The 14866-nt window shown below is 46.0% G+C and overlaps 1 protein-coding gene across 1 annotated transcript in view; it reads left to right on the forward strand.

The window, feature by feature from the left end:
* The window catches only part of ACOXL (acyl-CoA oxidase like), a 247466-nt gene that overhangs the window by 146124 nt on the left and 86476 nt on the right, over window positions 1-14866 (forward strand). The window contains 1 exon segment of the mRNA XM_072951449.1: window positions 13610-13719. Coding sequence (XP_072807550.1) covers window positions 13610-13719 — 110 coding nt within the window.

The following is a 14866-nucleotide window of genomic DNA, read 5'->3' on the forward strand; positions in this document are numbered from 1 at the left end:
CAATTTATCCCTTCCCACCCTCTTACCCTGCTGGTAACCATAAGTTTGTTTTCTATGTCTGTGAGTCTGTTTCTGTTTTGTAAATACGTTCATTTGTGTCTTTTTTTTTTTTAGATTCTGCATATAAGTGATATCATATGGTATTTTTCTTTCTCTTTCTGGCTTACTGCACTTAGTATGATGATCTCCAGGTCATTCCATGTAGCAGCAAATGGCATTATTTTCTTCCTTTTTTATGGCCAAGTAGTATTCCATTGTATGTATGTATGTATGTATGTATGTGTGTATATATATATATAAAATATTCTTTATCTAGTTGTCTGCCAAGGGACATTTTAAACTCAAGTGTGTGGTTTAACATTTCTTGACCCTGAAGTTGTGATTCAGTGCTTCCATTGGAAGCTCTAGCTTGTGGGTGCTATGGAAAAGTTGTTTAATTATTGTAAAAGGTTGTTTAGTTATGGGAGTGGTCACAATTTCTAACTATGAACTGAAGTGGAAGCAGAGGGAGAAACGGGGACCACTTGCTGTTTGTCATATAAGTGGGAAATGAAAGGCCCTTGGACCACTGAGGGCAGGAATGCAGGGATGCTGGGCTGGAGGGAGGCCGAGCTTCATGCTCAGGAGGACGTGCGTCATCACAAAGAGGCAGAGCACCCATGCAGTCAGAACCCATACAAGGCTTTGAGGCTCAGGCGGAGGAAGGAAGCCAGGGGTGGTCCCAGGGGGACCACACCCAGGTCTAGTAATTCTCTAGGAGGACTCACAGGATGCAGCATCCAGTCACACTCATGGTTGGGATTTATTGTAGCAAAAGGATGAAGCACACAATCAGCAAAGGGAAAGGTACGTGGGCAAAATCCAGAGGGAACTGGGCGTGACCTTCCAAGACTGCTCTCCCCATGGAGTCACGCAGGACGTGCTTAGAGGTTCCAGCAGTCCACGTGAAATGTCGTTTACCAGGGAAGCTCAGAGACTCAGCATTCAAGGTTTCTACTAGGGGCTGGTCGTGTACGCCCCCTCCTCCTAGCACACATCAAAATTCCAGACCTTCATAAGTCAGACAGAGAAAGACAAACATGATATGATATCACTTATATGTGGAACCAAAAAAAAAAAATGACACAGATGAACTTATTTACAAAACAGAAAGAGACTCACAGAACAGACATAGAAAACAAAATTATGGTTACCAATGGGGAAAGCGGGGCAGGGGTGGGGATAAATTGGGAGTTGGCGATTAGCAGATACAAACTACTATATACAGAATAGATAAACGACAAGGTCCTACTGTACAGCACAGGGAACTATATTCAATAACTTCGTCATAACTATAATGAAAAAGAATATGAAAAAGAATGCTTATATATGTGTGTGTATCACTGAATCACTATGCTGCACACCAGAAACGAACACAACATTATAAATCAACTATACTTCAATCTAAAAGAAAGGTACAATTCCAGACCTTCAGACAGAAAACAGGTATTCAGCATAAACCATATTGTTTGCATGAATAGTTGAGACACAGTGAGCCCCCTTTGTCAGTCACAGACTGGGGGCAGTCTCGTCAAGTCCAGGTTCCCAGATGCCAGCCAAGGGCATCCCTGAAAGCACACCTTTCCGACCACAGCAGAGCAGTCTCAGGCCTGGTGCGTTAATTCTTTTCTGCAAAGGTGCCCTCAGATAAGGCAGTTGCCCTCCTGACTTTATTGCTCAAAAGAGGGAAGATTAAAGGTGGTGGCGAGTGGGGAAGCGTTCCCACAACATCCAGAATTAGAGGGAAAAGAGACACTTAGACATCGCAGTGTAAACAGGAGACTGAAAAGCAAGGGGACGGCTTCTGGCTCGGGATGATGGCAGGAACGCTGACACGGCTGCTCTTTCCTCTGCGATCCTGCTCAAATACCTGGAAGAAAGACTAGAAGAGAACAGACCTGGCAGTGGGAGCGGGGCCGTCAGAAGACCAGGAGTTTGATACATTTCTGGAGCATGGGAGGCAGATGGGGTGGACCTGATGGATCAGCTCAGGTGAGCATGGTTGGAAGTGGGAGCTGTTTCTTTCGATGTCTCTGGAGAGATGCTGAGTCACATGGACTGAGAGCAGGAGAGGGACTGGAGCAAGAGCCAGGCATTTCTGTAAAGGCCACTCTGACCACAGCACAGCCTCCCGCATCAGAGCACCTGACGACAGCCATGGCATCTGCCACAGCCCTGCAAACCTGCTCTAGGAAGGACACTTAGGTTGGCCAGGGAGGGCTTGGTCTCCGGGAGTGAGGGACTGAGACCCCTGTGCTGGGGAGGGGCTGAGGCTGCCACCTTGCCACCAGCCGACACATCCTAACAGGACACCTCTGGCTGACGTGTCCTGCTTTGAACCCAAAGCTTTCAGACAGCCCGGCATCCACATAGTCGTGGGGAAGGTGGCGCTGGCTGCCTCCACCTTGACCTTCCACTGGAGTGTTGGAATCAGCCTGTGTTGGGGAGGCTGTCCCTCTCTGGGCTGGATTCTGCTCTGATTCTGCTTATCGAAGTAGAGATAGAAATTTCAGGAGACCAGGGGACAGAAACTGGTCAGCAGTTTTTATAGGATCCCTCTGTTACCTGCAGTGCTTTCAGCCCCCTGCCAGAAGGTGAGACTCTTTAGCGAGCCTGCAGGTACTGCCGTCTCAGGATTGAGGCGACGTGGACAGAGGGGTCACGTGCTTCAGAATTCCTGCAGGCTCTACATACCTCCCTTTAAGCAAGATCCAAGGTCTTCTGACCCTTTCATTATTTTCCTGGGGCAGAGGTTGTAGGTCCTTGGTGAAATTTAATTACACCCTCCACCAAATCCAATTACTGCCCACACCCATGAAATCCCATTAGAACTTTCTTTTGCTTCATTAGAGATACCCTAGACGGTCCCGTCCTAATCCACTGTGGCGGGTTTCCTAGGGCCGATCAGTCAGAGGCTTTGCAGCACAGTGTTCATTACTCTGCGAACAGATATGCAAAGATGCAAATGACCTACCGCCTGACTCGCGTAAAGGCCAAAGCGAGTGTCTGGTTTCCTGTAAGAAAGCTAATTCCAGGAGTATTGTCCCAAAGATATTCAGATAATTTGTTTTTGTTTTGTTTTTCTTACTATTTCCAACTTTTGAAAATTTCAAGCAGAAATTTCAAGAGAAATTTGAAAGACTACTACAGTAACACTTGGGTATAGTCTCCACTTCCACATGTTAATATTTTGCTGTATTTAAGTGGTTTCCTTCTCAGTCTCTCTATACATATGTTTGAGTGTGTATGTGTGTGTGTAACCATTTGAAAGTTGCAGACGTCAGACACATTATCCCTAAAAGCTTCAACATTCATTGTCTAAAATAAGGGCATCTTACAGAAACACAATCCCATCATCGCACCTAAGCAAATGAATGATAATTCCACAATACAGGATTATCTACTAAGAACGATCAGAAACTTAAGGCAAATGAATAACATATAAAAGAAGGAGAAAGATGAACAAAAAGAACTCCTGACACTGGGAGAAACCAAAACTAATTAATATTTCTGAAGACGTGTGATGACGTTGCTTCCGTAAAGCGAAAACACCCTGCGTGACCAGGGAGCGCTCAGAGAACCAAAGTGCGTCAAACCGTAGTAACCACCGCGCAGAGAATCATAGTAAATTAAAATTACACATATGCGTAATTTAAAAAAATCCAGTATCAGGGCCAAAGGATAAATTTGAGAAAACGTCTCAGAATGCGGATCAGCAAAACCAAGTGAAGGAAAGTCAAAGGGAAACACGAAGAGACATGGGCGATCAATCTGGGAAATTGATGCCATTCCTGAATGAGGGAGCAGAGAACGCAGAGAAGCAGAGAAAATCAGGGAAATAAAAGATGAGCATTTCCCGGATCTGAAGAAAGGCACACGTCTTGGAATTGGCAGGACCCACTAGAAAAGGTCAGCGCCTCAAAACAGCCTGGAGAATTTCAGATCACCAAGTGAGGAGGACCACGAGAGGGCCCCCAACCTTAGACTGAAAAAAAAAAAATGAGATTACTTACTATTTACTAAGAAAAGAGCCAGGTTGGCCTCAGGCCTATGGGCAGCAGCGTGAGGGCCTGGAACGACACCTCTCCGCTCCAGTGCACCCCGCGTTCCTGGGGATCTTGTTCACATTCAGATTCTGGGGTGGGTCTGGGGCTTCTGCATTTCCAGCAAGTTTCTAAGTGATGTTGACACTGCTGGTCTGTGGACCACACTTTGAGTGGCGAGGGTCTGGAATAAAATGGAACGATGCCTTTAGAATTCAGAAGAAAGTTATTTTGAACGTAACGTTTTATAGCTAGCTAAATTATTGATCAAATATGAGCCAAAACAAAGACTTACAGATATTCAGATGCTCAGTGAGTTGACCTGCCATGCACTTTCTGAAAAAATTTTACTAGTAGGTGAACTGGAGAAAAGTGTAAAAGGAATTAAGAATTAGGCAGACATCTATGCTTTCTGGAGGTAACCCAAGAGGAATATGTGTAAAGAAAGACCTGTCCAGTAGTGGCCCAGGACACAGTCGGTCCAAATGAGAACAGGAAGTCAGAAGGATCAAAAGCATGACTTCAAGAAAAGGATGAGTTTTTGGTTCAACAAATAGAATGATTATGAATCCGGAAGCTCTTAGTGGTGATGGAAGAGGCGTATGGTTCTTCTTGAAACGGGGGAAAGTCTGTTAAGGCTCCAGGAAAAATAAAACTGCTCAAGAAGAGCATGTTCCAAAATGAAACAAAGACATGACGTGAGAATCCTTCTGACCCTGACGTTTGGAAGCTGCTGCTTCTAGCAGAACAAAAGCTGCTGAAGGACAGTTGTTTCTGGGGTGCGGTCCGGGAGGTGAGGGACTGGGCAGGAGACTTTTCCTTTTTATTTAAAACGATTTAATATGGCTTGAATTACAAAAAAATTTTTTAATTCAAAAAAATGTATAAAATCAAGTCTATTTAAAACTATTAAAAGAAATAGCCCATTTCTTAAATATAAATAGTGAAGGAGGGAAGAGGAGGAATAAAAGGTACCAAAGAAAGGAAGGCCACTCCCAGAGGAGAGAGGTCAGGGCATCTCACACACACACACACACACGCACACACATACACACCCATGTACACACACATACACCCCCCCACATATACCCACGGTACACACATACACCCACGATACACACACACACACTCACATAGATAACACACATACATACACACACACCCACAATACACACATATGTATACACATGCACACATACACACACGCACACACACACACATATACACACACACATACACCCACGATACACACACATTCACATGCATACACACACACAAACATACACACACATACACCCGCGATACACACACACACATACATATACACATGCACACACACGCACATGCACATACATACATGCACACATACACACACGCACCCCACCCCTTACTCCTTAGCCCTGGAATTCTCCTCACCCCTGTCACTAGGGAGAATTCCAGATTCTCTTCCCAGACAAGCAGAACCTTGAGTGCTAGAATGGGGCCTTGGGATGGGGATGGTGTGGGTGAGGACTGGACCTCGGGCTGCAGAACCTGGAGTCCCTCTGCCCTGGAAGGAGGCACACAGTAAACCTGAAAGAGCATTCTCACTGGGGCCCAGCCTTCTGGTGCAGGGGAGCCCTAGTGATCTGCAGGTGGAGATGTCAAGATGCCAGAAGGAGCAAAGAGCAGCTACTCCTAAAATCAGAGGTGAGGGTGGGGCCATTCAGTCGCAGAGCCTCGGAGCATCAGTTCTTAAGGCCCTGAGACCTGGCTGGCCACTGCAGGGGCACGAGGAGCGCTAGGATGGGGGGACTGGGCTGTGGATGACCGCTCTGCTTACCTGAAAGATCAGCTGCCTTCCCCTTCTGGGGGCTTCTTGGAGAGAGAGAGCAAGGGGGTGGCTGGCGGCCCAATGTGGCAGAATCAGAGGCCGACAGTCCAACCGATCTTCCCGAAGCCCTACAAAGGGGGAGTTATGCCCAGAATCACCCCTAGTGATGGCAGAACAAATCAGAGGGAGGGATGTGATAGGAGACCGGAGGTGGGAAGAGGGCTGCAGCAACAGTAGGCTCGGGACCAAGTCTCAGCCTTGAGCAAGGAGGTGGTGCCCAGGCCAGGGTGGTGGCGTTGGCAGCGGGGCGAGGAGGGCCGCTTGAAGATCTGCTCAGGGGACAGAACTGACACTCAGCACTTATAAAATGTGATCCTTCACTTTCGGGAACTTGGAGGGACTCTGGGTTGACACTCCAGGGTCATTTGAACAGACCTTCTAGTTGTCTCTTCCAAATCCATTGACCATGAGAAAGCTGGTGCTAATTCTTTCAAAACCAGACGTTGCCGCATCTGATGATTGAAAGCACGCCTCAAGAACCCCAGGTGTGAGGCCTGGGAGGAAGGGAGCCTTGTGAACCCCGGCCACTTGCTTACCTGTGCTTCTGTGCTCCCCACAGCGACTTCACTTTCTGCCCAGATTCTAGGTTTTGCAGCAAGGTTGATTTGGGCATTGATTTTCAAATTGGGATCTATGAGTTCTTTACGAGAATGTGTTAATCGTTTTAATTTTCTGATCGTCTAAACAGAAACTGTCCCCGTGAGTTGTGTGGATTGTCTGGATAACAGCCGTATAACCATAAACGGCGGGGTTCCAGGCCTGGCCTCTGGGTCTGTAAGCCCTTGGACATCAGATAACACCAGGAACCAATACACACACATACAACACACACACATACACACACATACATACATACACCCACACACCCACATACTTACACATGGTGTGGACCAGGAACCAACAAGGAAAGGACAGGTGTAGGTTTTTCTATCAAGGAAAAAAAATGTGTTTGTGCCAAGTGAAGGCCGAGGGATGCTATTCTGCACTGCTGGGAGGAGGCAAAGTGAGGCTAATTCAGGTCCTGCTCCTGCATGGACTAGCCCCAGCCAGGTCTTCGTCTGTCTGAGGCCTCCTGCATTTCTAAAATCAGGCTTATAACCCAGACCCTACAGGGATGGTATGAGGATTAAATGAAGGATCACAGGCAAGGTGTTCATGGCAATTACCGGCACGTATAGTGAAAATCTCGGGACTGTTGGTCTGTTTCCAGTATTACAGGGCCACCACAGATGTCCGAGAAATGCGTGGTGGAGGTGTGTGGTGCCCGGGGCCTGGTTTGAGCTGGACCAGGCGAGGGACAGTGTTTCCAGAAGCAGCGTCTAGATCAGGATGGAGGGCTGGGCATGCCCGGCGCTGGAGCAGAAGGTTGCATTGCCTCTGGAAGGAGGGGAAGGCCCAGGCAGGGGAGCTGGGTGCGGCCGTGGGGCCACAGCCGCTCAGGGTGAGAGCCGCAGCACGGGGCGGGAGGAGGCCTGAGTTAGCTTGGTCTGGGTGCGGGTGCGCAGACTGGCGGCCCGCCTGGTGGTTTAAAGACGCCTTTGGGGCGGATCAGTGAACAAACAGGGAGGGAGAGAAGGAGCAGGGGGGAGAGGGAGGGGGAGACGGAGAGGTAGGAAAAGCAGAAGGAGCAGGAAAGGAAGAGGGGAGGGGACAGGATTGAGGGGGAGGGTGGCGGAGGAGGGACACCTAGGAGGCCCAGGAAGAATTCCCTGTCCAGTCGTCTGCATAACAAACCACCCCCAACTTTCAGACTTCGTGACATAACCTCATGACGCTCTGACCCCTCCTGGGCTCTGTGCTCAGGAGTTCTGACCGGAAGTGGCAGAGCTGGCTCATCTGGTGCCTCCGGCCACTCCCCAGCCTCCAGGTGCTGACACTCTGGCCGGTCAGAGGGCTCACCGTGAACCTCTGGATGGAGGTGGCTCCTCAGCTGGTGGCCCAGGCCCTTCAGGGCTAGTCCTGCCCTCAGCCTTCCTGGGGATTCTCCATGCACCTGTGCCTTCATTTTTATATTTTTGGAGGGGAGACGTAATCAGGTTTACCTAGTTATTTAATAAATTTATTTATTTTTAATGGAGATACTGGGGATTGAACCCAGGACCTCGTGCATGCTAAGCACACACTCTACCACTGAGCTGTACCAATCCCCTCAGCTTGTGCCTTTAAACGTGCTCTTTCTGCAGCTGAAAACCCTCATCTCCCCACCACCCTTTCTCATCGTCAGAACTGAAGTCAAGTGTGAGTGGCTTGGTTCCAAGGCCCCCCACCCCTGGTACCCACTGAACTTTGCTCACATCCATTGCCCACATCAGGTTATACGGTGGTTCTGTCTGTTCCTGCCTGTCTCCCCAGCACACTCTGGGCTCTTGCATTCTCTTTGTACCCTCCATGCCCAGCACAGAGTCTGGCACACAGCAGGTGCAGTGCAGGTGTGGAATTATTAAGAATCCAGACTCTGGGTTGAAGTCCGAGCCCCATCACTTCTAGGCTGCGTGACCCTGGCAACTTACTTAACCTCTCTAGGCCTCAGTTGCCTTACCCGGACAACGGGATGAGCCTGTTAACTCCCCAAAGTTGTCATACGAATCAAATCAGTCATCCCATGTAAAGAGTTTGGAAGAGCTTAGCTTTGGCAGATGCTAAGGGAAAATGTTGGTTGTTACCATGAGGTGTCGGATCAAGGGATGGACAAATGAGTGAAGCTGACCCATGGGTGAGGCTTCCTCCACGATGTCTTCCCTGATCGTCAGAGTAAAGGAGTCTACTTTTGACTTGCTGTGCCTGACGTGTTCCCAGCAGATGCCACCAAGCACAGCTGTTTGTGCATATGCTGGTCTCTCCTACAAGACAGGAAGCCCCTGTGGGACAGATGAATATCTTTTTAATCCCCACTATGCTCAACATGGACAGTAGGTGCCTTGTACATAGTAGGTGCTCCGTAAATGTGCATGGAATGAAGCGTGGAAACCATGAAGATGCACTTTATTTTCCATTGGGAAGATAAGTTTGGTCTAGATTTAACTAAAAAGAAAAACCAAAAAACTAACCACTCAAGTTCAGTTGAGCGGTGCATGAATTTCTGCTTGGCTTAAATCACTGCTTTGAATCCATCCATCCTTCTTAGTATAAAGTTCAAATCCATGTTTAAGGGCCAGCAGTTAGTCAAAGCATCGTATGTGTTGGTCTCTGTGTTAATTTGAAGTAGTTCTTCCTCTCCTCAACGCCCCCTCCCTCTCTCCCTCTTTTCTTTTCTCTCCCCGCCTCCCCTCCCTTTTCTTTCCTTTCCTTCCCTTCCAACTAAGGAATCTTCCAAGATTCTCCTCAAAGAAATCTTCCCTCGATGGGATGTCCAGCATCTAAAAGAGGTAAATGGTTAAAATACACAGTGGAGAATCATGTCCAGTTGGTCTTTTCTTCATCCTCACACCCTGGATGCCACCTGAGCTGCCCTCAGGAACCTAGGGTTGATGAATGTGGATGGAATAAAAACCCAGGACGCGTGTTCACATTTCTGCCGGGCGCTCCTCCTGGGACCTCGGGGTCCAGCTTCACAGGGTGAAATCTGTGCCATCGTGCGGGACCTCGTGCTAAGAAGCGCCCGGCTGGCTTTCCTGCTCTGTTCTCATCATCCTGAAATTCTTAATACATTTTGAAAAGGGGTCCTGCATTTTTGCTGGTCCTGCTTAGGGCATGATTTGGGACCCCCGGGCCACATGGGCAGCCGCTTTGAGTGATTCCATCACCCGACATGCTCCAATCCTGAGTGCAGCCCCACTGCCAGGCTTGTCCTGTTGCATCCTGAGAGGATGACGTCTGGTGGCTTTTCCTTAGAGACCATGTTTTCTACCCTAATTGACTCCAAGTGTTTCTCCTTTGGCAAGCAGACATTACTTGTTAGGCTTTTTAATCCAAGTTTCAGTGTAGCTGGCATAAATCCGTGAAATACTTAGTGCGTAGAAATGTTAGTTGCTTCATAGATGCCTTGAAAAGCCATTCAACCTGAAAAATGATTTTTATTGATGCTACGTAATTGGTGTTTCCTGATGCACGTGATATTTGTTATAAATGCATGTCTATGATGTCATTATTCTGCATAATTGCTTAGGCTCATGTCTTCCAAATGTTGGCTGTAGATTTGCTTGATTCCTTCTGCAGATGGGGTCTTTTTCGACAAGCAAGAACAAAGCTTTCCGGCTGCTCAGTCCCCTAGAGTTCTCTTAAGAAAAGGGATCCTGGAATCTGAAAAAGAATATATTTTATATACGTATATCAAACTGAATCACTTGGCTATTCACCTGAAACTAACGCAACATTGTGAATCAACTACACTTCAATAAAAAGAAATAGATACAAATTAAAAATTAAAAAGTGGGGCTTCTGAGCAGGTGCAACAGGCCTCAATCACTGGGAATTAATCAAGTGTCTAGAAGAAAACGAGGAGTATTCGCAGTAGAACCAGAAAACTGTGTGAATAGCCACACAAAAAACCCACCACCACCACAAACACAGGCACCTAGAAAGAAATAACATCACACATTGTCTTAAGAAAATCTGGTGCAAGTTTTCAAAACACCAGACGTAGATAAGGGTGTCCTTACTTGTACTGAAAAATTATTTTATCTTATTAAATGCGTTTATTTTACTACCGGGGTTTTTTTTTTCTGGATTCATTTTTAAGTAATGAAATCTCTACTACAACTACAACATATGACGTATAAAAATGTTAAGTTTCCTGGTTTTGATCATCACCATTGCTATGTAAGATACTGCTTTGGGGGTAATCTGGGTGATGACCAGACAAAAACCTCTCTGTACTGTCTTAATTTTGCAACTTTTTGTGTCTATAATTATTTTCAAACAGAAAGTTAAAAATTATATATATATAAAATTATATGTATATATACACATGAATATGTACTATATAGTATATTATAATGTATTCAGGAACACATCTGTGAGGTCAAAGCAAACACGTCTTCATTGCATGCTCAACTGAGATGGTAACTGATCTCTCTTTGCCTCTCCCTGGCCATTTATTAATATAGTGTTGAATTTAGAGATTGCCTTAACCCCAGGGTAGCTGATAGCTTCAGTCAGTTAATCTTTCACCAAAGGGCATCAACAGCAGAAAATAAACTTCTTTTAAAAATAATTTTTCCTTGTCTCATGACCTAGGAAAAGAGGACAGATTCCAAAAGCAAGGGGCAAAAAGGAAGAAGAAAGGAACAAAGATCTGTGATATCAGCCAGACCCCGGTGTGTCTATCTTTTCAATTTAGCACCTAAACTGGATAATGATGTCCTTCTAATTTTCGATCTAGAGTGAGTTGATTTTCCTGGTGCAAGTTGCTGAAATTGGAAAGGTAGATGTAGTGACAAAAGTTAAACGAAATGATTAGGGAACTGACAAGGTCAGATGAGATACTGAGCACAGGAAGGGGCCTTATTTATTCACTCACCCATTCAGGAAGGTTTCCTCAGCTCCCGACTCTGGGTCACGCGTTGTTTAGTGGCACAGAGATGAACAAACTCCGACCTCCAGGCAACAGCAGGACAGGAAACCCACAGCAAGTTGTAGTGCTCTGTGTCATGGGGTAGCAATGAACTCAGTGTGGAAAAACAAAGCAAGTAAAACTATAGAGGAGACGGGTGGGAATCAGAGAGAGCGATTTTTAATGCTTAGAATATTATTGCTCTTCTAACAGGAGGGAGATGGAGTTAGAGCCATCATCAATTTAATAGATTAACAAAAAAAGAATGTGAATGTGAATCCCAGGGTTGTCGGTGAAACTGAACTTGATTGCTGTATCATTTTAATTGTAATTCTTGTCAGTTAATTTCCCCCATTTTCCCCATTGCTAGCAGCGTTTGATTTTCATACTTGCTTTGTGTAGCAGCAGCCACAAAAATGTTTACATCCTTTGACCCATATTACAGTGATCCTCAAACTCATTGGCCCTCTTTTTTCATAACCAATATTTTGTGACACCCTCTTTACTATCCTGAAATGAAATCTTGGGTAATGTAACCTATCCAGAGATATGATTTCAAGAATTCAACACAATACTTCAAAGAAACAAAAGGAAAATGTCGTGTAATAAATATGACAACATAGCAAGCCAGAACAATGCCTGCCTCTGTATGTGGAGTGCCCATGGCATCTCAAGTGCAGACTGAAGCCCAGGCTGTGGACCAGTCACAACTGGGAGCATCACACCAGCTTACATGTCACCGGCCTAAAGCCAGTCCTCTGGCCACCTCAAATTCAAGAGGGCATTTAACTTCCCACAGGCCCAGGTTGGGGAGAACCTGAGAGCTTTAGTGTCAGAATTGGGCTCTGAGCTATCACTTGGCTGCATGTGTTTGACCACGTGGCATTCGACAGGACCCTGGTTGTGACACGGTCCTCTACTGCTTGAGACTGTCCTATGTATTTTACACCTGACTCTGCCCACCAATGCGGATAACATCACCCAGGCAAACGTGCCTGGACAGGTTCCCAGCATCCCTCTCGTAGTCAGAGTGGCCCTCTTTAAGAACCATTGCGTCAGTCAAACTCATGGGATTTATTCTCAGGTAACAATCAAAAAGGGGACAGTGCTTTTTGTCTGAACATTGATATCAAGGTTATTAATGACAGCGCAAAATTGGAAACAACCTAAATATATAATTGATTGGAAATGTTTAATTAGCTAGGATATTTCCCCCCCAAAAATATTGTACAACCATTAAACAGTTAAATAGAATCCAAAACAGCAATGAGAACCAAAAAATATCGCTTATTGTATGCTACTGATTGAAAACATATGTAACATTTTATGTAATCTCTATAAAAACATGAGTGTATGTGAAACAAAGAAGGAATTATTCTAAGCCTGGTAGTCATTTGAGGATGAGTCAGCTATTTATTGCTGGGTAACAAACCACCCCCAAATTTAGTGCCTTCTAACAACACTCAGTTGGTTGGCAGTTTGGGCTGGGCTGGTGCGGTGTGATTCCTCTGCTGGCCTGGCCTGGGCTCACTCCTGCTGGAGTCAGCTGGAGGGAGGCTCTGCAGGGCAGGCTGGTCCAGGGGGGCCTCACTGACATGCGCGGCAGCTGCTGCTCGCTGTCAGCTGGGCTTCTCTCGAGCAGCCTGACCCTGGATGTCTTCTTTGAAAAACACCTGGACAAGGATGTAGTATTTTAGGCCCACATTATAACTTTCAGGCTGCTGAGGAAGGCGAGTGATGGAGATTGCTTTATGTGTACATTTCAACATGATTCCCCAAAGGCCTAATGACCACAAAACATCGGAGGCAAAAAAGAAACCAGCCACCTATCTGGTCCAGAGAAGGCAAGTCCATTTCAGCTGAAGTGTCAACTAGAATGGCTGGCCCTGGGACTGCAGTAGAGGCTGATGCCTCAAAGGAAAGAGAGAGCAGTAAGTAGTTAGCTAGTTAAGGTGCCACGAGGACGGAGGGAGAGTGGTCAGGTAAGGGCACACGCTTGCCATGGGGAAGTGGAGGCCCCTGGAAGGATGAGTCTTGTGTTTGATTCCTCCCCAAGAGTTGGCTAGAAGCAACTGGACCTGATCTTGCTGCAGCAGTTAAAGACACTCTGGCATTTTTTCCATTTTTGACAAACGGCTGACAAATGGTAAACTCTTTGCGCAGGTTGTGGTACGGGAGCTGCTGGCTCAGTACAGCAAACAGTGTGAAGAAAGACCGCTCTCGAGCCTGCTCCGAAACTGGGCCGACTCGGTGGGTGACAAGCTGAGAACCAGGTATGTAATCCCTCGGGCTGCCAGCATCCTTGGCCCTTGGGGTCTTATTATTGAGCTGAACATATAGAGCCTTGCCACGGCACAACTCACTCTTGTTTAAATTTTTAATATCACTGTGTGCAAAAAAGAAATGAATATGTAACTTCAATACTCACGTATAAGCGGTCCAACTTAAGAACCAGAACATTGCTAATTCTGTTCTTCCTACATGCGTTCCTCCTTTTTGGCATGTTCACTGTTCCAAGGACTTTACAGCTTTTACTCCTAAAAACCCCATGAGGTAGGTTTTTATTTCCATCTCAAAGATGAGGAAGCAGGCCCAGAGGTTAAGTATTTTGCCCAGGGTTACTTATTAATGGGTGGTAGAGCTAGGATTCGAACCCAGATGATCTGGCTTCAGGATCCAAGCTTTTGGTTTTTTCATTGATTTTTGAGTATTGTCTTTAAGCTTGATAAATAAGGCGTACTCTGTGTGGTGTTCTGCAGTTTCCTGTTTTCACTCAATATTTTGTTTCTTAGATTCAGCCAAATTGTTATGTGTGGCTGAAGAGCTTCTATCTCTGATCATATTTTATCATGTGTCTCGGCCGCAAGTTACTTATCCAGTCTTATCTCCAATGTCAGTGGATATTTGGGTTGTGTTTTTGATATTTTGCACAATGCTCTTATGAAAAATCTTGTGCATGTCTTCTGGGGGAACATGCACAAGAATTTCTACAGGGCTTTCAAATTTAGTTGTCGTGACTCAGAGTGAGAAATACATTTAACATCACCATGGACACCCACACACCCATAGAATCCCCTGCTCTCCCCACCACAGACACAACTGAAGCAAACATTTCAGGAAACAATGCTCATCCTGTTACTCATAATGCTCTCTGGTATTTTTTAATTTAATTTTTTACTGATCTCAATCCCATGAGCCATTAGCAGTTTGCAATGTGTTGTTTGCGAAACATTCCTCAGTGGCATGTGTTACGTGGGAGTGAAATTGCTGTGTTTTGGGGTATGCCAGTGTTCAACTTGACTCTACAGTGCCCGGATTATTTTTCAAAGTGGTTGTGCAAACTTATATCCTCTCCAGCAACATGTGTCTTATGGAACCAGCACTTAGCATTAGCAGACTTTCATTTTTGACAATGTAAGA

This window comes from Vicugna pacos, chromosome 28 (genome assembly GCF_048564905.1).
Source record: "Vicugna pacos chromosome 28, VicPac4, whole genome shotgun sequence".
NCBI lineage: Eukaryota > Metazoa > Chordata > Mammalia > Artiodactyla > Camelidae > Vicugna > Vicugna pacos.